This window comes from Trichosurus vulpecula, chromosome 3 (assembly GCF_011100635.1).
Source record: "Trichosurus vulpecula isolate mTriVul1 chromosome 3, mTriVul1.pri, whole genome shotgun sequence".
Lineage (NCBI taxonomy): Eukaryota > Metazoa > Chordata > Mammalia > Diprotodontia > Phalangeridae > Trichosurus > Trichosurus vulpecula.
Genome location: NC_050575.1, coordinates 117675911 through 117702429, shown reverse-complemented (window position 1 = coordinate 117702429; position 26519 = coordinate 117675911). Strand labels below are relative to the sequence as shown.

Here is a 26519-nt window from a genome sequence, read left to right as displayed (position 1 = left end):
AGCCAGGACCACAACAAGTTATGCAAAAATGCAGACCAGACAGTGTGGGCTGTGCACCTCAGACAATAGTTCTTCTCTCCAGTGTGTCTGTGATTGACTCCTACTTGCCTACACTGGAGAGGAGAGGTTAGTCTTTCAAGGAGAAGAGATGGCAAAGGCAGATAATCATGGAATTAGGTAAGGCAGGTCAGTCTCAGCTAGGCAACCCTACTGAAATCTGAAATAACTTCCCGAAACAGGAATATCAGGGTTGAGTAGGCAAAGCTGATGGAAGATAAGTCAATGTGTTTCATAGGGCTTATCACAGAATGTAACAGAATATTAGAGCTGGAAGAAACATCAGAAATCAACTAGCCACACCCCTTCAATAGTAAGCATGAAAAAGGAGGGGCAAACACATAACTAGAACTCAGGCCTTGTGACTCCCGGTTGAATGATCTTTCTGTGACCTTATTCTGCCTTTGATGAATCACTTAAAATAATTCACCTTTGAAACTTGCCCCACAAACCAACTTTTGCCCCACACCAACCTTTTTCACTCCCCAACAGGAGTATTTTTGTGTTAAAATAATATTTTGTGTTTATATATGTGGTTTAAAGTTTACAAAGTGGCATCAGTTTGATAATACTGTAGTTTGTTTCTGTTTTGAAATGGCTTATTGTTCTAGCAGAATCTTTCAAAATAGTTATTCTAGAGTTACAAATGTTTTGTCAATATATGATTCAAGATTTACTACCTCCAGGAAACCTTACCTGATTGACTTTATCCATGTCCACCATACCTTTATTGCCTTATTTCAAATTAACAAGTCATTTTTTTTTGGCTCTTATAGGCCTACAACTATGGGAGTCACAAAACAGGAGTAAAAGAAAACTCTGCCTTTTAATAATTTGTCATCCTGTTGGTGACACAAGACTAGTACAAGAGAAAAAAAAAACAACGCAAAACAATACGTAATACAGAAGAAAACTATGCGGTATAGGCAGTAAATACTCTGAACATTCACACATGGAAAAGGATCTCATTGTACATAGGTCACTATAATAAGGGAAGATTCTTTAGAAACCTATTTCTTCATCTGTAAAGAAAATGTCTGAATAACTGCCCTGCCTCATTAGGCTGTTGTGAGGATCAAGTGGGATAATGGATGTGAAATCATTTTATAAATTTGTTGTTGTTGTTCAGTCATTTCAGTCATGTCCGAGTCTTCATGACCCCAGTGGGGTTTTCTTGGCAAAGATACTGGAGCGGCTTGCCATTTCCCTCTCCAGTACATCCAGCGGATCCATTTTGTCAAATAATCAGAGGTTAAGACTTGCCCAGAGTCACACAGTGAGGAAGTAAGTGCCTGAGGCTGGATTTGAACTCTCTTCTTCCTAACTCCAGGCCAGTGCTCTATCTACTGAGCCACTGGCTGCTTCCAAATTTGTTAGTATAGCACAAATATAAGGTATGACAATGCAATTGTATAAATGCATGTGCATATGTGTGTACATATAAACATATGTGAACACACATACACAAAAGACATCCAAAAGCCTTACGCATAAGCCTTTACATATCTACTAGCTGTCAAGGTGATACAGTTTAAGTGACTTCCTGGTAAGCAAGTAAGCAGAATGATTACCTGAGTAATAGAGATCCTGGCCACATGGTGAAGGCTTTCAAATAACAAGAAGAATAATTTAGACTAGCCGCTAAGGGCAATTAAGAGCCATGGTAGCTTCTTAACCAGAGGAATGACACAATCAGTGTGGTGCTTTAAAAAGAGGCATAGAAGACTTTCCTAACAATCAGAGCTGTCCCAAAATGAAAAAAGATTGCTTTCCAAAATAATGGTTTCTTCTCCTGAAGGTCTTCAAACAAAGGTTGGCTGACTAATCACTTGCTGGGTGTGTGATAAAGGAGATTCCTATTCAGTTTCTAATGGATCAGGTCAGTGGTATCAAATAGAAATGGATGGGCTGCATATTGACTTAGAAAACTACAAAGTAACATTATCTATGTTTTATTCTATTTTTATTTATTTTTGTTACACATTTCCCAATTACATTTGAATGTGGTTCATACCCTGGGGAGTTTTACAGATTTGGGGAGTTTGATACCTTTAGACCTAGTGAGGTCTCTCTAACTCTGAAATTCTGTAACTTTGTGAAGACTCTGGTGACTTGTGTAAGAACAAATCAAAGAGGGAGAGTTGGGAAGTGGGCAACCCAATTGGAAGGCTGGTGAAAAAGCCCTGGTGAAAGGTAATAAGGGCAAGGATCATATTGGGGAGTGGGAGTCATAAGGTACATAGCTTGTGAAGGGCACATTGTCATACCCTCGCTTTTGTCCTCCAGTTAGGTTACATAAGTAAAACTAGGATCAGGTACCTGTAAGTCTAAGACAAAATCTGAAAATGGTCCCCCATGACCACCATCTCCATGTGTTATTCACCTTGAGTATTATACATATAATAGAGAGTAAAAATTTCTGACGTGAAAAGATGTGCATTGAATAATGCCATATTAAAAGTATCCTTCATTGTATCCCCTCCCCTGTAATGTTCCAACCCAGACGAACTGCCTACCTTTAAATCTAGCTCTATGTGATTGTATGCATGTATGTATTGTGTAAATATATGGTTGTATCTTGTTATGCCAATTCTATCCGAGCTCCTTTGGTAGTGATGGTAGAAGTATCTCCTGCTTTCTTTCATATTCCAATTCCATAGTAACTAACACAAGGCTCTCTTTCTAAAAGTCCCACAATAAATCGTGGCTGAAATAAAGGATAAACAGTTAAATTTTCACCCAAGAATTTCGAAGCCCCCAAAATATTGTGTCTTGCGGATGGGTATGTACTAAATTGATAAAAGCAGTGAAAACTAACTTGAAAACACCAAGTTAGCCTAAATGCTCTGTAGAGCATCTTTACATCCAAACTAATTTAATGTCATTACATGCCCTTGTCAAACATTCCAAAATACTATTACTTTCTGGTTAAGTAGGAATTTAGTCTGGTATTTATCACTTGCTTCATTAACATGCTTGAAAGACTACAGGTCAAACCCCATCACAAAGAATCCCATGGGATCCTCCCAAATCTTCAGGTTATAACAAAACTCTCTTGTTTTGGATATTGTTTGAAATAAATGGGACATAAACATGGGTTTCAAAGTCATTCTTATAGAAGGGCAACTGCTTTAATGGAAACTTGTACTTAACTTAGAATTAGGATATCATGGTTCACAGGGTCAGAGAATTTAGAGCTGGAAGGGACCTTAGAGATCATTTATTTCAACTCTTCTCATTTTACAGATGAGGAAACTGAGACCAACAGAGGTGAAGACTTGCTTAAGATCACAGAGCTAGTAAGTACCTGAGCTAAGAGTTGAACCTAGATGCTCTGACTTTGTTCTTTCTGTTGTGCTACACTCTAAAGAAAGAGGAAGGTGACCTTTCCCCAAACAGTTGAAAAATTTCAGTGCCATGGAGCTTCCCATTGGCCGCCTGGATGATCAAAATATAATAGTAAGCCAATGACAGGAGAAATTCCTAAATTACACAGACATCTTTCCTTCATATGCACATAGATTCTCCATGCTGTGGTTCATCTCTGACAATATTTTCATTATAGTCTGGCTTCCTTCTACCACCTATCCCACTTCTAAGCCACCACATGCCCCACCATCAGCTGGTATGTAGTTAAGGAATGCAGGCTCATTTTAATTACCCATCCTTCAAGGCTCAGTTAAAGTTCCACCACCATGAAGATGTCGTACTCCAACACTCCAAGCCTTATTCATTTCGCCTCACAGACTCGTAGAGCCTGACCTTGTCTTCCAAACCCTGCCCATTCTACAGCTGAGGATAGTGAAGCTCATGGAGTAGAAGCAACACAGTAAGTGTGGAAAAGAATAAGTGCTCAAACCCCAGGTCTCCTCAACCTATGATTCTTTCTGTACTGGGCAAGGTTGTTAATAATTCCTTATACCACTTACAGACGATTCCATATAATTTAGCAGTTAGCATTATGATTCTTTCTCTTGTGTTCCTTGCTGGTTGTTGCACATAATTCATGTCTCTGGCTAGATTCTAAGCTCCTTGAGGTTAAGGAGTACGCCTTGGTGTCTAAAGCTTCTTCTAATAATGATCCACAGTGCCTAGAAAACACATTGCTGAATACTAAACAGGTGCTCAGTAACTCCTTGCTTGCTATTTGGCCATTAAAACAAAATCAGGAAATTAAATCCCTTGTTCTTTTATCCCTATTCCCATCCTCCCTAGCACATATACCTACATATATACAAAAATATGTGTGTGTATTACAAAGTCCGGTTCTAATGCTTCATCTTGGAATTGAGTTGGTGCTGAATTCTCAAAGTTTATGTCAGTAGAGTATAAGCTCTTGCAGTTTCTACTATGCTGGAAGTATGATTGCAGCAACGGATGGTTTGTGCTTTCTAAGGCTCATCACCAATAGGTTGGTAACTAGGTAATGAATTATTTGACCAAAATGACCCATGAAACAATTGAGCCAAATGAAACAAAATGGTCCTGGGACTGTCCCCTTCTTCTGCTGGAGGAATGGTGGTAGCATGTCAGAAAAGAAGGTATCACAGACTTTGTTGTCTCTAAAAATTAACTTAACTGTTGGTAATATCAATAGGATTTTCCTCCAACTTACTGGGCATCAATACAGACTATCACCACAAACAAGAAGGCCAAAAGAGTCTAGAAACCACCTCAGTAAAGGCACACTTGATCTCCTTGCCTAGTGAAGAAATACAGCAGCCAAGAATAACAGTGTTTAAGAATACAAACTCATTTGTCAAATCTTAACAAAACAATATTGTGGAAGATGATAAGCAACATCACTTCATTAAAAAAAGCAAGAAGTAGTGGGGGGAAAAATCAGAATGTTTAGATAGCTCATTAAGCCAGATCATACTAAAAACCTAAAGAATGGAACTAGAACAACAAATAGATGAAAAATGGAAAAGATCCATCAGGATTTCTAGACCATTTCTTTTCTTATCAATGACATATATTTGGACTAAAATATCACAGTCTTTGATGTGTAGCATGAAGACATAGAAATGGCACTGAAGCAGATAAAGAAGTGACGAACAAGTGAACCAGTCCAAGTAAACAGATTGGTAGTCCATCCTAGAGGTAAAACAATTTTGAAGGTACTAAGAATTTTAATTTTCAGATGTCTTAAAGAAGGAAGGATATGCTATGCTTACAACAAATCATGGTATGTAATTACTACCAGAAAAAAGGCAATTCAAAAAATATCAATAATTCACATGCTTACTTTCTCATCTCTACAAAATGTGAGAAAAATCTGCATACATACAGAGGATATTCTTGATGGAAATATAAGGGAACAAACAGGCTTTTACAAATTATAACAGTCCACATCTTTGCAGTCATATAAGTGAGTAAAAGATATAGACAATAACAAAACAAAACCAAAAAACTTCTTCAACAAAATATATTGTTCAGTGGTATAAAATCCTTCCTTAATAGTTCTCTTCCAACCAGATATCTCCCTGCCTATGTTAAATCATACAAGATTCACTGAAGGGTACAACAATAAGGTTAACTTAATTAATGGCCTTTTATTAAAAAAAAAGCTTACTTTGTATTTCATAATCACAAACTTAACTCTACTGTCTAGCCAGACTAGTTGAGGGAATGGAGAAATACTAAGAGTGGTGGTGGAGGCAGCAGCACCAGGAATCTGAGGCTGAACAAAGCTATGGTTCCCAGTGATGGTATCTGATGACCTTATAATTATTAATTAAACAGCATAATTAACGTATCTAGGTGGAAATGTAGATTAGTGAACTGAATTTGGAGTCAGGGAGACTGGAGTCCAAATCCTCCCTTACATTTTTACTAGCTGTATAATCCAGGGCAAGTTACTTAACCACTTGACTTCAACTTTCTCATCTGTAAAGCAGGTGTTATAATAACCAAGACATGACAGGGTTTTTGTGATGATCAAATGAGATAACATGCAAAGTGTTTTGAAAACATTAGTATTATATAAATTCTACATATTATTTTAAAATATTAACCATGCCTATCAAACTAGGCATAAAACTGTGAGATGTGAATACCAAAGGGAATTTGCCACTATCATAAAGAATATTCAGCACAGAGTCCAAATGGAAAACGAATTGCTATAGATGGTGAGATCCTTCAGGTGCCCCATTTTCAGTTGACATTGTGCTGATTGCAACAAGCCCTGGAATACTACAGAGCCTCCTGAGATCCATAATCACTCAGAAGCATTCAGACTAACTATCCACATAGGAAAACTGAAGTGAATAAAGATGATTCTTTACTAGGCTATGATGCAATTTGTTGGGCAGTTCATCCACCAGGATGGATTTTCTACCATATGTATCTTGCACAGAAACTGTAGAGAGATAGTGAACTGAGATCACAGTTGAGTAGAAGAGAATGAGCTGGATTAGAATTCTTTTAAGAACTCAAAGCTTCTCCTTGATCCAAAGCCCTTTGTTTTAACATTAGTATTCACCAAGTATGTTCTATAACATAAATCAGGGACTAGAATCAAAACTGTAGGTGAGCCAAGGCATAATGTAGGGATACATTAATAAAGAACTACATGCAAAAAGTTTCATAAAAGATAAATGACCATAAAAAAAGGGTATGTTAGTCAAATAGTAAGAACAAGGGATAATCAATGAATAGCCCACAGGCTGCAGTGGTGTCTGTATATCAAGAGGCTTAGAAGAAGTCTACCAGCAAGAGGACAGAACTCCTGTGGAAGATTTTTAGGAGGACACAGACAGGAATCACACAGGATAAGAAGGTATATAGAGGTTCAACGTCTATCCTTAATATTCTTTAAGTAGGTTAGCCTGGCCAAAGTAGTTAGAAAATTTGGGAAAACAAGGTAGGGGCCAGGCTTGTGCAGCTTCAATTTTATTTGTTGGTAATAAGAAGTCCTGGTAGGTTCCTGAACAGAAGAATGATGCTAGGAAAGTGGTATTTTAGGAAGATTTATCTGGTGGAGGTGAACAAGATGAGGTGGAATGAGAGGAGACTGGTGACCCAGATATCAGTTAGGAATATATTAATCCACATCTTCAATGATTCTTCTATTTTAGCCCTTAATACTGTTCTTCGTAGACATTAATCTTCACCCATCTTTGCACAGGCCTGAAGCTTCTCAGCATTTGTTTCACCATTCCAAGATCATTGTCTATAGCTTGTAGACTCCAGTCTCTTCCCATTAAAAAAAAAGCGACATTAGCTTTTTTTGAATCTTCTCTCATTTTCCACAGTCTCTCAGAGATCACTGACAGTAGCTCCATAATCACACCTTTCATTTTTTTTTAGGATAGAGTTCATCTTGACCAGGTGACTTGAATTCATGTAAGGCAACTAGATGCTGTCTTACTCTCTTCTTACTTATCTTGGGTATCAACTCTCTATTGCTAAAGTCATCGAGAAAATGTTAAATGATGTTTTATTACTTATTTAAGAAGGCAGGAAAACAATGAATGTTATAGGAAGGTTTCATCCCAAGTAGCTAAAATCTATATCTACAAGTTTCAGCACTAAAGTTTTAGAGATCTGGTCCAATCCTCTCATTTTACAGATGGAAGAAATGAAGCTCAGAGACAAGTGACTTAAGGCTCAAGGTCACACTGGGATTAAGCATCACACAGAGAATTTAACCCAATTTTATCTGATCCTAAAACCAGGGTTCTTTTCACTAAACAGTGCCACTTTACCCACTTGGACTATTGGCAGATGTTACATGGACCATTCAAGGATTTATTTGAGAGCTAGATGAAGCACGAGACATGAGCTAACCCTTCCCACTTATTTTACAGGTGAGAAAACAAAGACCAAGAGAGAAGAAGTGGTCAAGGACACATGACTAACTGGTGGTAAGAACAGTGGTCCCATCCAGCTCCCTTGATTCCCAGCCATTCCAGTATTTCCCCCCTGAGCCATACTGTCTCTCCACCTACGTGGATACTCAACACTCCCTCAGTGATGCTAGATGGACTGTTGCTGTATCTTTGGTATTATTGTTTTTAAATTCACATGATTGACTTGCTTGTCTCATTTGATCTCTATTTACATCACAGGCTACTATAGCCTTAACGTGGTGGGTTTGTTTTGGTTCTTTGGTTGTTTTCTAGAAATCCCATGTTGTGTTTTGTTTTTCAAATCTTCCTGGCGACGGATGCTCCCAGCAGCCTGCCTCTCCATTCCCCTCCTTCTAATGTCTTTAATGAATAACTGGAAGGAGACAGAGGAAGCCAGACATTAAGGCAGATGGAAAGCTGCACAATCAGGAAGCTTTCGACACAGAGATGCTCACTGAAATACACACAGTCAAGCGAGGACGTTCAAAGCACAGGGTCTGGAGCAGATTTCTGTGGGCTTATTTAAACTACACACTCAGTCTGCAGATACGGGACTCCTGGAGTCTTTGTTTGTAAACAGCTATTCCTGCTGGCATTTGACTTAGGAGGGAGGGGGAAGACAGTGAGAGGGAAGGGGGAAGAAAAGACAGGGAGGAGAGAGAGGGAGGGAAAGGGAAAAAGAGAGAGGCACAGAGAAGGGGAAAGGAAAAGGATGAAAGAGGGAGGGGAAAAGAAAGGAGGAAAAGGAAGCAAAGAAAAGAAATCAGAGAAGGAAAAGGCAAAGAGAGAGAAGAAAGGATAGGAAAGGGACAAGAGGGTAGCATAGACAGAGAAGGACAGAAGGATAGAGAGATATAGAAAGGGAAGAAGGGAGACAGAGAGAGACAGAGAAAGATGGAGAGAAGGAAGGAGAGGGAAAAACAGAGACATATATAGAAAGGGAGTGAGAAAAGGATGATGAGATAGAGAAGCAGAGAGAGAAGGAGAGGGAGAGAGAGAAGACTGGGAGAGGGAGAAGAGGGGGAGAGGGAGAAGAAGGAGGGAGAGGGAGAGAGAGAGGGAGGGAGGGAGAGAGAGAGAGAGAGAGAGAGAGAGAGAGAGAGAGAGAGAGAGAGAGGTGAGTACGCAGGTTATGTCCAGTAGGCTCCCAAGTATGTGTTTGTTGTTGCTGAGAACACAAAGGCAGTACTGTATTCAATGAATATGCTTGTTTTAACAAGGCTAGTGGGAATATGATAGGTACATGTAGAAAATGCTTTAGCAACCTAAACAACCCTACACTGAAAGCTTCCTATGGCATCCCCACCCCCACCCCCAAACACACACACACACACACACACACACACACACACCACAAAGTCATCATACTACTTAGTCCTTCAGAAAATTTTGAACTCACAGATCTGAGTCACTTCATAGGGATTTTCCTTTTGCTGATCCACTGATAAACTTGCTTCTTTCACCACATGCACTGTTTCATCCTATAGCTCTTGTTTACTTAAAAAAAAATGCCCTTCATCAGGGGCCAATGATCATTTCAGGAACACTGTTTCTTTAAAAAATGAACAAGGCACCACGTTGATGGTGCTTAGGCAGTCACTGACCGTTTTATTGATCTAATGAGTAAGTCTAGTACAATGAGCACTCGTGTTTTCCATACATAGGCCACAGGCCTTGGAGTGCTTCATGGGATAAAAATAATAATATTGGCTGCACACAGCATTTTAATGATATCAAAACATTTTTAAACCTCTCATCTCATTTAATCCTTACAACAGCCCAGCAAAGTAGGCAGCCCATTTCAGTGCAAAATCTCCAGACTGGGAGGCAGGAGCCTTGAGTCCTACTCTATGCATTGCCCATCAGCAAATCAGTCTAACTTTCCGAGCCTCAGTTTCCTCATTGCTAAAATTAGAGTGGTAGAGATGACCTTTAATGTTGTGAGTTTTTTTTTTTAACCTTATATTCTACGAATCTGTGAACTCCATTTTACAGATGGGGAAACCAAGGTCTTGGGGAAATGAATCTTCTTACTCAAGGTCACGTAGCCAGCTTGTGTCAAGAACCAGGAGGCATTGAGGTGAAGCACAAAAAGCAGTGAACTTGGCAACTGTGGGACCTGAGTCCTATGGGATGTTGGTTCTTCCAAATTTGTGTTATTTCTGGGCTGGTCACTCAATCTCTCTTGGCCTTAGTTGTAAAATAAAAGAATTAGTTGACCTAAATGGCCTCTAAAGTCCCTTCCCACTCTAAATCTCTGATCCTATGAACATGAGCCCCTGAATCTTATCTCAGTACTACATTCACTCCACCACCATAAACTACAGATGATAATAATCTATAAGGAATTGAACTCTGCTTTATTATGTTAAATCCTTCAACATCCTAGGGATGTTAAAGTGAGAGGGAAGGGGGAAGAAAAGACCGGGAGGAGAGAGAGGGAGGGAAAGGGAAAAAGAGAGAGGCACAGAGAAGGGAAAAGGAAAAAGGATGAAAGAGGGAGGGAAAACTGTAGGGAAGAGTTGTTCTTCTAGGCATTCCTTGAGGACAGTAGGTCTCTGAAGAAGGAATTAGGTCAGGAAGTCAACAAGGATTTATTAACTACCTATGTATCAGGCACACTGCTAAGTGATAGAGATACAAAGAATGGCAAAAAACACCAAGGAACCCACATTCTCTTGGGGGAAACAAAATGCAAATAACTATGTACATGTAATACATAAACTATAAATGGTAGATAACTTCACAAGGATAGCAGTAATAGTGTGGAAGGAATGGAGATCAGGAAAGGTCTCTTGTAAAGGTTGGAATCTAAACTGGAACTTGAAGGAAGCCAGGGAAATCAGGAGGTGGAGATGGGTAGGAAGATCATTGTAAGCACAGGAGACAGTCAGCAAAAAGAGTATAGAAATGGAAACACAAGATGGAATGTTCTCTTCAAGGAATAGCAAGAAGGTGGATATTGCTGGTCATAGAGTACTTGATTGTGTGGTTCATCCTTCATTCTTGAAGAAGACCATGACATCAGGGAGAGGATGACATGACTTGCAGTTGACTTTGATTTGAGGGAGGGAGGGCTGGGCAAGGTCACCAGCCTCACTTTCCCCTCCAGAGCCATCTGGATCCAGGGGCCAGATATAGATCAGGATGACTGGAGATGGTGCAGCAGAGTACTTGAAGAGAAGTAGAGTAAGAAGCCTAGAAAGTTAGGAAGGGGACATGTGGCAAGGGCTTTAGGAGCCAAACAGATGATTTTATATTTGATTCTACAGGTAACAGGGAGCTACTGAAATTTATTAAGTAGAAGGGTGACATAGTCAGAACTTTTGATTTACAAAACACTGGAGTGGAGAATGGACTGGAGTTGGGGGACACTTGAGGCAGGAAAAAACAGTCAGAAAGTTACTACAACAGCTCAAGCATGAGCTGATGAGGACCTTCACTGAGGTACGGGTGGCCACGAAAAAGGACAGAAGAGGACACACAAGAGATGTTATGAAGATAGAAATGACAAGATTTAGCAATAGATTAGATGTGCTGGTTGAGTTTAAGTGAGAAGTTGAAGATGATATCAAGGGTGCAAGCCTAGGTGACTTTGAGGATCATGGTACCTACATCAGTATTGGGGAAGTTCAGAAAAGGAGAGAATATTTAGGGAAAGGATGACGACTTCTGTTCTGGATATGCTGAGTCTGAGCTACCTGTGGGGCATCTACTTTGAGATATCATAGAGGTAGTTGGTGACTCCAGACTGGTGCTCAGAAGAGACTATGAGAAAAGGAGAAAAAAAATAGGAAAGGAAGCTGGGAGACTGAAGGGAAGAATAAGAGAAAAACATAGGGGAAAATTCTTTAAACAAACAATGAAAATATAAATTGGATAATTATGCTACAACAGAAAGGAAAACAGATTTTTACAGGTAGCTTAGTCAAACTTACACTTTCTGAGAGAGACACATCTCAAGAAGCACAGTATAAAATATATTTGCTTTCACGATTCCTCAACTCTAATTTCTGATTATTGTAATTTCTCCCAGGTCCTCAATGTGATATAGTATTAAAAACATTGAACTTGAAATCAGGATATCTGTACTTAGCAGCACTGTTATTTCCTAACTAGGTGATCCTGGGAAAAATCACCTCAATTCCCTAGGTTACTGTGACCTCTGGAAAATAAGGGGGCTATCCTATGTCATTACATTGACTAAAGTCAGAAGGCCTGGGTTCCAATACTACTTTTGTCACTTAGTGCCTATGTGACTTTGGGCAAGTTCCTTAAACTATCTGGGTTTCCTCATCTGAAGCATCCTGGGCCATCTCCAGTCATCTTGATGAATTTCAGGCCACTGGACCCAGAGGGCTCTGGAGGAGAAAGTGAGGCTGGTGACCTTGCACAGCTCTCCCTCACTCAAATCAAAGTCAACTCCAAGTCATGTCATCATTTCCCTGATGCTAGGGTCCTCTTTGAGAATAAAGGACAAACACACACACACACACACACACACACACACACACACACACACTTCCTCATCTGTAAAATTAGAGAATTGGACTAGATGGTCTCTAAGTCCGTTCCAGCTCTAAATCTGAGATCCTATGATTTTAAGGTCCATTTCAGTTTTAATATTCTAGGATACGTTATAACATATTGTGCTCCAAGCTGCCTTACAGCTATAACATTCTAAGTTCTATGTTTTAATAATCGACGTTCCAAGGTCATTTCCAGCTCTACCGGGCTTTGAGTCTATGCCTGTCAACTTCACTCCACATCTTGCCATTCCCAAACAAACCATTCCTTATTTTGCTGAGTGTTTTGAATTTCACAATCCCTCTGTCTCATATTCATAAAAGTCCACACTGAGATATATGAGAAAGCATGCCTGTGTATACTGAGACAATCAATCAAAAGGATTTCTTTTACTTATCAACCATACTTATTCTATGTCTATATATATACACATATGTATATACATGTGTATACATGTGTTTATAAATTATAAGTAAATTTCAAATGAGATACCATATGTCAAGCACTTTTGTTAACTTTAAAGCACCCTACAGATTTTCGCAAAAGTCTTAGATTAGTTTTAAGCTATTAAAGCTTAAAGCACTAAAATTTATATATATACATGCATACACACTGTCCACATACACATATATATGCATATATGTATATGTATGTGGAGCTATAGCACAGATCTCTAGATACAGATATCTCTATATAGAGTATAAATATAGAATGTATGTACATATGCATGCAGAGATTTCCATATAGTGATATATCTATACATTTCTATGTAGGTAGAGACACTACATGTAAATAAGAGCTATCATATGGATATCCCTTATATAGAAAGATATCTCTATATCACTATATATAGAGAGATATAGATAATCGCAATATCACTATATCTATTTATATATACATACATCTCACTATGTCTATTTATATATTAGATATATAAAGACAAATCTAGGAATAGACAGATCTCTACAGATCTACATGACTTGAGGTAAGACACTTCACTTCCCATAATCTCTGCTTTTTTTTAATCAGTAAAATTAAGTGGTTGGACTCGATGATCTCACAGAATTTAAAGCTGAAAGGGACCTGAAGAGATTGATCTAAACTTTTTCATTCTACAGAAGAGGAAAACTGAGTCCCAAAGAGGTTAAGCAATTTACCCAGTCACATAAGGACTGAGTAGCAGACACAGGAATTCTTTGATTTCAGATCCATTGTTCTTTCTCCAACCACCACCGAAGCTCAATCCCTTTTTGTTCTAAAATTCCATGATTCTATCTTGAAAGGGACAGCAGTCACTTTGACATGTGAGTTCCAGGATGTGTGTTAATCAGCCGCCTAACTTTACAGTTACACTTTACACATATACTCAGAGCCATGAATCAGTAGCTCCCTTGGATAGCCCTTTCTATGTCAAAAACAATGCATGCCAAGACTATCCACAAAGACGACTTTCCCAAAGGATCTGCTAATTATGCCTTCATCCAGGGGAGCTGATCCCAGCACTTCTAAGGAAGAAGGCTCATTCTCCTCAAAGGGTGGCCAATGAATAGAAGATCTGAGATCTTGAGGTCACAGGGGTCGCTATAAGGCTTGCCAGACCAAAGGGAAATAGACTGAAAGGCCCTTTAACCAGTGAAGAGGGAAATGAGGGGATACCAGAGGAGCAGATAGGCCTGCAAAGGGCCAAAGAGGCTCACATCAGCAACTGATAAGATGAGGAGAAGAAAAACGAGGGAGGAAAGTAAAGGTGTCCTATCATCTGCTGCAGAAGAAACAGAAGAGCTGTGTGTGCAAAATAAATTTTTTTTTCCCCTTCTAACTGAGCTGGAAAAGATAAGACAGACCAAGACTGAAACAGGTCTTGAATTTGAATGGAAACAATCCAAGTCGAGAAAATTCTTCCCTAATTTCTTATTCTCACAGTCTCTCCTGTTTTCTACTTTCTCATCAGCCTTCCTTATCTCCTTTACCCCTCAAAAGCGAACACATACACACACACACACACACACACACACACCCCTATTCACACCCATAAACACACATACTACCCCAAGTTTCCTACCTACCTGCCTTCTCAATGGGCTTCCAGAACTCTAGACTTCCAGAAACTTGAATGGCAAAGTCCTTGTTAACAATGAGTGGACCACACTGCCCTCCCCCCACCCCCACCCCCTTTCCCTTTTGCAGGCGTCTGCATTCCTGTCGAACAATTTAGGAGAATAAACACCCTTTCTTTTCTTTATGATTGGAGTTTAAATGCTCTATTGATCTGAGAAAAATCAAAGGGCCTTGGGAATTGTGCATGCATGCAAGAGAGAGAGAGACAGAGACAGACAGAGAGAGAGAGAGAGAGAGCTGGAGAGATATTCCAGGGATAGGAGATGAGCAGGTATTAATGGAGAATATCCCCTTGGCTGGAGATTTCCGGAAGAAGGCAGGATAAAATGGAGGGAAAGATGACCCCAGATGGCAGAAACAGTTTAAACATTTTAATCTGTGAAACTACCCTATTAGAATGATATCAAAGGCTCAAGCAGCGGGCTAGGAGGTGTATGGGGGGGGGGGGGGAGACAGGGATCTGGCTAGAGTAGGTTTTGTTTAATTAGGGACTATTGGGATTTGAGGGATCAAGGGCTTAGCAAAATGAATGATGGATAGAGAGTGCCACAGGAAGTACCCCTCTGGGACTACTTTGGTGCATTTTACTCAGGGATCTCTATTTCAAATTTTGTAATTAATGGCCACAGCAAGGGTCTCCCCCCCCCAACAATCATAGGCTCATAGGATTCTCAATTGAAAAGGACCTTAGGAATCATTTAGTTGAACCCCAATTTTATAGACGAGGAAATTGAGGCCTAGATAGATAAGTAAAGCAATTTGCTCAAATGACCAAGGTAGGCCTAGAACCCAAGTGTTCTGACTCCTAGTCCCAGTCCTCCAATCATGTAGAAAAAGGTAATATGCAACCTCAAAACTTCCATCTCAGGACTATATTACCCCAGCCTGAACCATCTAATTGGTTTTTTTTTTTTCCACCACATGCTTTGAAACAGTTCTCCAAACAAAAACAGAGGAAAATACACAGCACTCAGAAAGTAAATCCCTTATGGAAGAGTGGGGCAAAGGCTTTAGTTGATAATGAGAAGACTGCCTCAAAGCTTGGGGGCAAGCACTTGAAATGGGCATGGTAGAAGGGCACAGTTTCCCAGTAAGACAGGATCTACTTCCCTGGGAGGTGTGGTCAAGTGGAAAGGGTCCTGGACTTGGATCAGAAGGCTTGGGCTAAAATCTGACATAGATGTGGATAATTTACTTCACCCTCTATTAACCTAAGTCTCCCCATCTCTAAAATAAGTATGGTGAGGTTTAGAATCTGTATGGAGCCTGAGTGGTTATTTAGTCTAATCTACCCCCACCCCCCACTCCCCTCTCCCACTTTACAGAGAAAGAAACTGAGGGCTAGTGAGATTAAACAACTGGCCCAAAGTCATTCTGCAAGTCAGTAGCAAACCCAGGATTTGAACCCAAGTCCTTTGACTCCAGGCTCAGTGTTTGGTTAATGGTAAGCACACTACCTTCCTCACACAAGGATATGATGAAATGCTTCATTACACATGGAAGGCACTTCTGTTGTCTCAAAACAGACACACGATGGAAGAATAGGGCTTTGGAAAAGGAGACCTTGGGCAAAATGGTGAAATCATAGAAAGCATAAAATGTTAGACCTGGAAAGCACTTTAACAAGAGTGTAGAAATGTGTAAGAATATAGAAAACATCAAAACCAGAAGAAACTTCGAATATAGAACATCAGACCTGGAAGGCACTCTAGAACATGGAATGTTAGAGATAGAATGGATTTTAGAATATGGAATATTCAAGATGGAAGAGACCTAAGAAAATAATGTTAGAGCCAGAAAGGATGACTGAGCCATTGTCCAAGCCCCGCCATTGACACAGAAGGAAACAGAGGCTGCCAAAAAAAAAAAAAAGTGACCTGCCCAAAGTTATACAGTAAATTAATGGCAGAGTTAGGGTAAAACCTGGGTTTCCTGATTTTCAGCCTAGAACACATTCTGCTATATATTGTGTTATTTAAGTCTGTCTCAGTTTCTCCGGAGCTCTTCCTATTTCTTTATCCTTCTGTTCTCTTTCATCATATACCATCCTCCTTCAAAGCCCCTAATGCTCTCGAATTCATATTACTTCCTCAAAGCAACTGGTAAGCTAATTCAAGTGTTAGTGACAAGATGAGACAAGGCAAAGAATTCGTATTAGAAGACAGAAAATTGGAATCCCAGTTCTGTTACTTACTACCTGTGTGACCTCAGGGAAGTAAGTTCCCCTCTCTGGGCCTCAGGCTCCATATATATAAAATGAGCGGGAGGTGATCAGGAAGGTCACTTCTAGTCCTAAATCCAATGACCCCTTCCAGAAGTATTTGCATTTTAAAAGAGAGCCTCAGGGAGAACGAATGAATTTTCCAAGAGTAGAATTTCAAGCCTGGGGTTACCTGGGTGGGGAAAGAGACCTTCCTAGGGCCCCTCAAACCAAACTATAGGGTTGCCTGACTAGGTCATTTAGGTACAAGGCCACCCCTGCCTTCTTTTGGGTAAAAGACAGTCCGACAAAACAACCCAGATACCAATAGACTCCATCCCATTCATTCATCCTGACTGAATGGTGGTTCAAGGGCCAAGCAATGCAGAAGGAGACCAAGGGGGTTCTGAAAGGAAGCGTAGAAATCACTCACACAGAGACATGTCACAAATGACAAGGTGTCTGACAGATGGTTCAGTGACCTGGACCAAAGGGAGTTAGGGGATTCATTTCCCATCCTCAGGGGAGTTGGGAAGGTGGGGGTAGGGGGTGGAGAGGAGGATTATGAGAGAGGGGAGAGGGAAGAACTTTTCCCCACAGCCAAGCCACTCCTTCTCCTCACACACACTCTCCCCACCCCAGTACTAATTGGCTCTCTTATTCACAGGCTCAGCTTAGAGGCCAGAGGCCTGAATGTCCCCTGAGGCCCTCCCCCAACTCTCACTGTCCAGGGTGGTCCCTCTAGGTCAAGGGTGAGATGGAGTGATGAACATGCACCATAGTCCTGTGGCTTTGGGTTTATACCTGATCTCTTAAGAGACATAGTAATGAAATCCTCTAAAACGCAAAATGTCTAAGAAGGAACCACCCCTTTCAACTTAACAAAGTGTTCTGTTCGGCATTTAGAATCTAAAATTTTGTATCTGAGTTTTCTGTGTTGCTGTCCTGTCCCACTGTGAGTCTGTAAATTCCTGGAGGGCCAGGACCTTGTTTCATTGCAACTTTGTGCTTCCCCTATCATGGGAGACACAGGCCCTGCATTCAGTAAGTGTTTAATAAATGTTTGTTGCATGAATGTTGAACAGCAGTGTTTTGTCAGGTTTTTTGCTTGGTCGTTTTTGAAACAGGTCAAATGAACTGAATTGGGGAGGAAAAGTGGGTCAAATCAGGAAATTCCAACTGTATTGGTCCAAATCCTTCATCCCATTTGAACTGTAGGAATGGACATGGAAGAAAAGTTACAAAAGCACCACAGTTGTAGGGAGGGCAGGTAAAAGAGGATGTGTGGGTAATCTCTATTTCCAAAAAAGAGTCTAATGACAGTTTAAGAATCATAAAGCTTAATCAAATAGTACAAATCTTTTATAAACAGTTGAGAGGAGGTCAGAAAGGCTACGTGGCATGGTGGAAAGAAATCTATCTTTGGATATAGGAAGATCTGGGTTCAAGTCCCAACCTGGACAAAATACAGGCTGTGTGACCCAGAGGAAGTCTCTAGACTGTAAATCTGCAGAGCTGATGTCTTACCTGGGAGCTTGCTATACCAATGAAGTCACCAGTCCAAACCCTAAATTTTCCTAATCTGAGACCCAAAGAGTTAAGGATACTTGCCTAAGGGCATAGGGTCAGGATTCAAATCCAGACACAGTGAAAAGAATTCTGGATTTAGAGTCCAAAGATCTGGCTTAATGTAACAGCTCTGCCATGTACTAGCTGTAGTGAGTGGCTTTGGGTCCAAATAGGATTTTGAAAAGTCAGACACAGCTGAGCTGAAATGCCTCAACAACAAAACCACTTGTGAAAGCATTTTACAAAATTATTGTAAATTAGTTACTAAAATTCAAAAGTACTACAAAAGTAAAGAATAATTTTCATTCTTGGTGCAGTGAGTCAGTAAATATTTCTTAAGTGCCTACTATGTGCCAGGCACTGCTAAGTGCTGATCATAATGCACCATACGAAGCGGGTATTTAAATATTTATTGAAAAAAATGATTAGCTGAATAAACTGGCATAAATCACTTACTCTTTCTGTGCTTCATTCTCCTCCTCTATAAAATGGAGAAAAGCCACACTATGTGCCTTACAAAGCACTATATGAATCAGTTGTTAAGCCATGTTCTTTAGGAGCTCTTGTCCTGACTCCCTCACCAACTTGAAGGATCCATAGCCATCTCTCCAAATAAATTTATGGACTGAGTTTGTGTAAAGAGCAAGGGACTGCAGGGTCAAACAGCTTTCTCTTTCAAAAGAGAAGTTTCCAGTTGTAATCCATATTACCAGCCAGGTCGACATTTCATTTTATCTCCCTGATTCTAAGAAACTTTAACCAGATTAACTGCCCAGGCCCCCCAGCTGTCCCAAGCAAATTGACCCCATTGTTGTGCTAACAGGAGGGACACCACGGGGGTGGGATCATGAGCCTGAAGCCCTACCAAAAGGAAGAGACAGTGTCAGAAACCATCTCTCCCCTAGAAAAGACTCACAATTGGTTCTCTGGAAGGCTAGGTCTGCCTGGGTGGTGGTGCTTCAATGATGGTGCGGGGTGAGAGGTGATGAGGTGTTTGTAAAAGAAGCCTGTAGCATTGGTGGGAAGCTGTGCTCAAGCATAAGTGACCAACTTTCTAGGCCTGGCTTTGCCTTGGCCCAGACAAAACTCTAATCTGCCTTCATTTGAAGAGGCCTGTGCCTTATTCTGAAGGTCAGATGCAAAAGTGTAAATTTTTTTTTCTCCCTTGCTCTACTTTTCAGAATGGTAGAAAAGTCTTCGAAGGGATAGCATCCCCGAACACACACACACACACACACACACACACACACACACACACACACACGCATACACACACACACACACACACACACACACACACACACACACACACACACGCTGGACCCTGGGCCCGCCTACAGGGAAGAGAGGTCTGGCCCAACCCCATGACGAACCTGGTTAACAGTGCTGTAAAATTAGCCCTTTACGAAACCAAATTGAATCCTGCAGCAGAGGGTGATGTAAGGAAGTTTGGCCTGACAGCAAAACAGAAACTCTTTGCCTGAAATAGCAGCGCAGTCCCTGCTGGGCACCTCTCTCTGGAGACTGGTAACCTGGGATTCCTGGCTTGTAATAACTTAAAGAAACAACACCCTCTGCTCTATACATTCAAAAGGGATTCTATGGTTCCTCTAGGCAGGTGGTCAGTAACAGAACAGTGTTCACTGAGATATTCAGGTTTAGGTCGAGGTGGGCGGGCAGGGAAAGCACTGATCCTAAGAGCTTTCATTTAAAAAAAAAAGACAACGTACATCAACCATTACACCCCAGTCCAAAACTTATAGGAGAGAGGGAGAGAGAGAGAGAGAGAGAGAGAGAGAGAGAGAGAGAGAGAGCCTCAAGTCTGTCTGCCAGGGACCTCTGTGTTTGTTTGTTTTTTTAATTCAAGGAAGGAGCAGGTTCTCCTCAGTCCAAGAGGCTGTACTGTGTGGAGGACACTCAGAATGAGTCCTTCTCTGGCATCATTCCAGGTGTTTACACACAGCCAAATCTGGCTTGTCTTCAGCTGGAGAAGGGGAAAAAATCACCAGAATCCTCTAGAGGAAAGCTCCAGGCTTTGTGGTGCTACGGGACAGCACTGCTTTTTGAGAGGAATGTGATTTCCACACATAAAATGGGCCAGGTATTTTATACAAGCAATAACCTAACCTCCCCCATCCAATTAAAGTATTTTACTGCAACAATCTTGGTTCATGAGAGAGAGTGTGTGTGAAGAGAAGTCCCTTGTCTGAATTACAGATACTTGTAAAACAGACTCATGTGGCATGCCAGGTGTCGTATTAAAAAAAAAAATACATTTACTATGCGTTTTCATTGATGATATCTGTCTAAACCTGTTCTCTGTCTTTCTTCACCAAAGGGGAAGCTATGAGAACCCTGGTAGTGCAAGTATACATTGGGGATAAGAAGACCTAATATTTTAAGATCCTTTGAGCCAGGGTCTCTGTGTGTCTTTTATATGTTTGTAAAAGTGATGCAAACATACAGCACTCCATAAATAGTATTATTATTGGTAATAACCTCTGCGCAGCCCGAGATTACTCATCCGGGCTGTGTCCTCCCAACTTTGGCTGAAAGTGAGGGGACTGGGATCCCCATTCATAGATAAACTTTGACTGAGTTCTTTCAGAGACAGCCTTCAGAGAGAGCACGACAGATGCCAGACATGGGGGAAAGTAACTCATTTGCTTTGATGGTAGTGTTTTGTTTGGTTTTGTTTTGTTTTTTTTTCCCCCTAGAGAAAGAAGAGCTCTTTGGTGGCTGAGGGGTAGGGGGTGGGGAGGGAAAAGAAATGGAGAAAGCAGCAAACCTAGTGTTAGGATTTGGAGCAAGAAGGGTCCTTAGAGGTCATCTAGTCCAAAACTTTAAAGCTGAAGAAAATGATACTCAGAGAAGGGAAATGACTTGGCCAAGGTCACACGGTCAAGAAGTTGGTAGAACCGCGACTCGAACCCTGGTTTTTTTGACTCAGTTCAACTAAGCCGGGCCGGGGTGGAGATGGGGGGTCGGGGGGAGGGAAAGAGAATTGGGACCAAGATGAAAATATGGAAAGAGGAGCCGAAATATCTTCAAAGTCGAAAATGACTTAAGAGGGAGGAAATCACTGGATACCATACTCACGGACAGAAAACGAAGACTTCTCTCCTCCCCCCATCCCCACTCCACTCAAGAAGAAAGGAGGGGGGGGGGGGGAAGAATCAAAGTATCCACTTGTTTGCGGAGTCTAAGGACTATCCCAGAAGAGAAGGGGGAACCCCTTGTTATCTCTTTAAGGCATCCCGGGACAGGGAAAGTTCTTTCTCGGTATTAGGGATTCTCCTAGCCTGACGACGCTTCCCCCACCTCTCCTTTCCCCCTCCCAGTTTTATTAAGGGCACTTCCACAGGTTCATTTAAAGAAAAGATGACTGTTAATGCTTTTATAAGCTACTTTAGGGTTTCTAACACTCCCGAAGTGTCCAATTTCACTAGAACTTCATGGTTGGGGGGGCATGTAAAGGGCGGGGGGGGGAGACATCTGCGGAATATTTAAATTCATTACGGCATTATAAAATGTAAATAAGAAAAGTGGTATTGTCAGACTCCAGCAGGCTTAGTTCCGAAGGGTTTTCGAAGAGCAAGTTGACCCTCAACCAATTTGCATTCGACTTGTGATTTTTAAAGGGGGAAAATATAGGACGCCAGCCAAGCGCTACAGTCATGTTTCCAAGGGGGAGTGTTTCAGCGCGGCCGAAGGCAAAGCGACTCCCCGCTAATTGGGCTACTACGTCCTCAAAATAACATCTTCCTTTATAGCTCTTTAGAAAGCACAGCCTCCACCCCTGTCAGTCTCGAGGGGGTAATGGGGCTGAAATAAAGGGGGATACCCCAATAAAAAGTGGGAAACAATCAAAACCACGCCACCACCCGCACGCGCGCGGGCAGGCACGCACACACACACACGCCCCCCCAGGCAGCTTCCGAGGGTAGTTTATCCCTAGATCCAAATAGGTGACTGACAACAAGGTAGTTTCGGTCCTGCTATTTAATCTTCTAAAAACACTTTGGGGAACAGCTCTTCTCGCGGACAAAAGGAGGCTTTACCGGAAAGCCGAGCATTTAAATACTTTTAGATTTTCTTTAAAACAAATAAATAAACAAACAAACAAAGGACCTGTCCGGTCTTCCCTAAGGGATCCCAGTGCAAAAGCCTAACACACCGAGCGAGGCCGACGCACGGACACACAAAGACACGCACGCAGTTCCGGGGAAACAAACACATACACACACACACACACACACACACACACTCCCATGTGCACAAGCTATAGGAGATTTTCTGTCTCTCCTCTCCCTCCCCCAGCAAACACACACACGCGCGCGCACACACACACGTACACACAAACACATACACACACATACACACATACAGAGACGCGCGCGCGCCCCGAGGTCCGCCGCCCGGAGGAAAGGGGACGGGGCAGCGGCAGCCGGGCCACCTACCTGCAATGACAGCCGGGGACCTCTGTCCACCCTCGGCTCGAAGCCACACTTGCAGCGTGAACGCATCCCGGGGCAGCTCGATATCCGCTTTCAGCCTCAGCTGATCTCCTTGTCCGCTGAAATAGAGCGCCCGGCTCGGGATGAGAGAGTCCTCTTCGCCCTTCACCTCCCGTTGCTGCCGCCTGCGGGGGGCACGGAGAGGTTCCCAGCCGGAGGGCGAGTGCCGACCGCGGGCTAACCTGGTGGCACAGGTGCCGGGAGCGGCCGAGTGGAGGTGGCGGCTCGGCCGCGTGTCCCTTCTAGCCCTGCGTGAGCGTTCGTCCATCCCACACTCGGCTCCGCTGGCCAGAGCTCCACAGAGAAGCCCCAAAGTCAGCACCAAACTCCAGAGCTGCATTTCCAATATTCCCCCCCCTTCTCCCCTGCAAATCCTTCCGACCTGCCAGCTTTGGACTCCTCCTCGCCTCGACTTTCTTCTCTTCTTCTTTCACCCTTCTTGGGTATTTGGTCCTCCTTTAACTTGTCTTTTATTTCTTTCTTTCTTCCTTTCTAAAGGTGTCTATCCCCCCTCCCTTTTAAAAATACAATCAAACTCCTCCTGGTTTGCAATTTTTTCTTCCCTCCTTTATCTGCCTTATTTTTTTTTTTCCACAGCTGGGATGCCTTCTTTTCTATTTCTCTGATGGGGTTTCTTTGCCTTTATTTGATTTGATTTGATTTGATTTGATATTATTTCTCCCTCTTAAAAAAAAAAGCAGCGTCCCCAAGACTCGGATACACTGAATTCCCTCCCCCCCAAAAGATGCTCTAATTTATTTATTTTTTTGCTTCCTTTATAACACAAGCCACAGCCCCCTTCTTCCCCCAGCCCCCCTCCCTCCTTCTTCACAAAATGAAAGAAAAGAGGGAAAAAAAAGCCCCTCAGAAGACGAGTAAACAAGAATATGCTAATCTACTCAAGGGCGGTCCACCTTCCCAATTGAATGATTCCCTATTAAAACTGCGGGATTCATGACTAATCAATCAGTTGGAAGAAGCAGATAGCTGCACAGCCTTCCACTTTGGCTATGTTTTTCTTCTTTTTCTCCTCTCCCTCCCCTTCCCTCCCCCTCTTTTTTTTTTTTTAAAGAAGACAATGTTAAGGTAACAATTTAATGAAATTCTGCACACACACCCCTTTGCAGTCTCCCCAGCTTTCCTTCTTAATCCAGTTCAAAACACACATTCCTTTTTTTTTTTCTGGCAAAAGAAAAAAAAAATCTATTTCTTCTCTCAAGATCCCCTTTGCACTTTGCTGGTAAACCTCATCCTTTGCTGCACAGCACATAAAGAGTCCTGAAACTTGATTCTCAGATTTTTTTTTTTAAATAGCTCTCTCTCTCTCTCTCTCTCTCTCTCTCTCTCCTCTCCTCTCCTCTCCTCTTCCCTCTTATTATTTCCTTAAAGTTATTCAAGGATGAAGACTCCCCCTTTTCCTATTCTCCTCAGTGCAATGGTGTACAGCTAAAGAAAACGTTGCTTCAAAAGTCTTCATCGAATCATCAGAAGAAAAGGAAAAGAGGCATCTCCCAGAGCCCTTGCCTTTCAGAAGATGTGGATGCAGTAGGAATGGATCTCTGAATGCTCCCAAAGACTTGCTTAAGAAATTAAAAAAATATATATATTGTTGCTTGTTGGTAATGATTTTAGCCTTAGAAAAATATAAGAGATTAATTTGGCTTATTTTTTCAAATATAAGAAATTTGAATCTTCTACCATAGCTGTATCCACAGGTAAGAAAAGTCTGGCTGTTTGCTGTTCTGTGGATCTGTTTCTGAACAGGGACATATATACAAATATGTATATGTATGTATATGTGTATATACATACATATACATATATTCTTTTTTTCCCACTCCTGAAAGAACTCAAAAGCTCCCCCTAATGGCAAAACAGTTTTTTTCCCCAAAATGTTTAACAAGTCGAAATGAGTTAGCAGTGGTGGATTACAAATTATCAGCTACTGGTCTGTTCAAATAAAGTAGTGATAAAAATATTCCGTACGATCCTTACATATGTGATAACATAATGGAACATGAAGATGAAATTAGAATCTGAAAAAGGGCTTGGTTGCCTGAAGTGTGCCTTTCAGTCCTCCTAGCTGCTCTTTGCTTATTGCAGAGCCTTCAGATTACTCCTGCCCCCTTGGTAAAAGAGTAGGAGCCAACAGAGAATGTGTATTCTAGAAAGTATGCAGATTTTGAGAATGAGTGAATGACTCAGACCTCCCCCATAAAAGAGGGAATGCAGTATAAAAGGATGACAGCACCATCCTGGAAGCTGAGGATTCCAGGCTCAGAACTCTGTTCTGCTAAGAACTTGCCTTGAAACTTTGGACCAGCATTTCTTGACCTCAGTTTCCCCAGTTATGAAATCAGGAATATACCAGGTCTTAACTTTTTTTTTCCCCTTGAGCATGAGGAGAAGTTACTAGATGTAGAAGTACATTGATGGCATTCTTTAATAAAACTTTATTTTTCTATAATTTCAAATTGCCTATAAAAGATGAGATGGCAACTTGCCTTCATTAACTATATCATTCAAAGAAGGCCTATCTTTTTAATATGGAAATATATTGAAAGTATCTGATAATGACATTATTAAAATTAATTATACCTTTCAAGTTACCGCTCCCCATTACAACCAAAGAATATTAGAATTGGAAAAAACCTAAGAACAACAACAAAAAGTTAGAGTCTAACAAACAACTATTAAGCCCCAATTATATTCAAGGCACTATGATGGGTGTTGAAGATACAAGGATAAAAAAATGAAGCTACTGACCCTTACCCTCAAGGAGGTTACAATCTAATAATGAGAAAACAAGTTCTGTAAATTGAGAGATAGTTGTATCTTCTCTTTCTTTTATTACACTCACATGATGATCTTAACAAACAACTTTACAATTGTTTGTTAGTCTTAATGAACTTTAACTACTTGCTACAAGAAAACTTGGCTGCCTAAAGCAGATGATATCTTCTGAGAAACAATGGGGGAGAGGGAGAGGCACAAGGCATATTTACATTGCCTTAACTTTTCCCAAACAACTATTTTGTACATTAGGGCAAAGGAGAGCAAGAATGTACACTACCTTATCCCCAGGATAATAAGCATATGTGATGCTTAGCGCTAGTCTCAAAGTTGAAAACAGAATGTTGGAACTAGAAGGAGCCTGAAAGCTCATCTAGTCCAACGCCCTCCTTTTTACAGATGTGGTTTAGTCAACTTCATTAAGCTAGTTAGTGGCAGAGCTGGGTCCTAGCATAAAACCACGACTATATCTTCTGACTCACAATTAGATGTTCTTGACACTCTATGTCCTACTTCCAACCCAGAACTGTATATGACCACATCAAAGTTTAATAATTGACCCAGGCTTCCATCCTGAACTTTTTTGGACTTTTATGTGCATCTTCTGAAAAATACTCCCCACCTCACCTCCCGGCCCCACCTGATCTATGCTAGTATTTAACTGTGAAAATAATATCATGAGAAATAAGGTCTTTTCATAAAGAATAATTGAAGTTATGCTAGGAAGCACAGTCTTTTTACAGTAAATCCATGTAATATATATTAAGGAGAAAGGAAAAAGGAAGGTTTCATTGTTTATGCAGGAGATATATGTGTGTGTATATATGTGTACGTATATATATATATATATATATATATATATATATATATATATATATATATGAG

The 26519-nt window shown here is 41.1% G+C and overlaps 1 protein-coding gene across 1 annotated transcript in view; it reads right to left on the bottom strand.

Moving 5' to 3' along the window:
- PAPPA (pappalysin 1) overlaps window positions 1-23181 on the bottom strand; it is a 275897-nt gene extending 252716 nt beyond the window's left edge. The window contains exon 1 of the mRNA XM_036751860.1: window positions 22785-23181. Coding sequence (XP_036607755.1) covers window positions 22785-23181 — 397 coding nt within the window. The remainder of the gene's footprint in view (window positions 1-22784) is intronic.
- Window positions 23182-26519: the final 3338 nt, after the last annotated feature.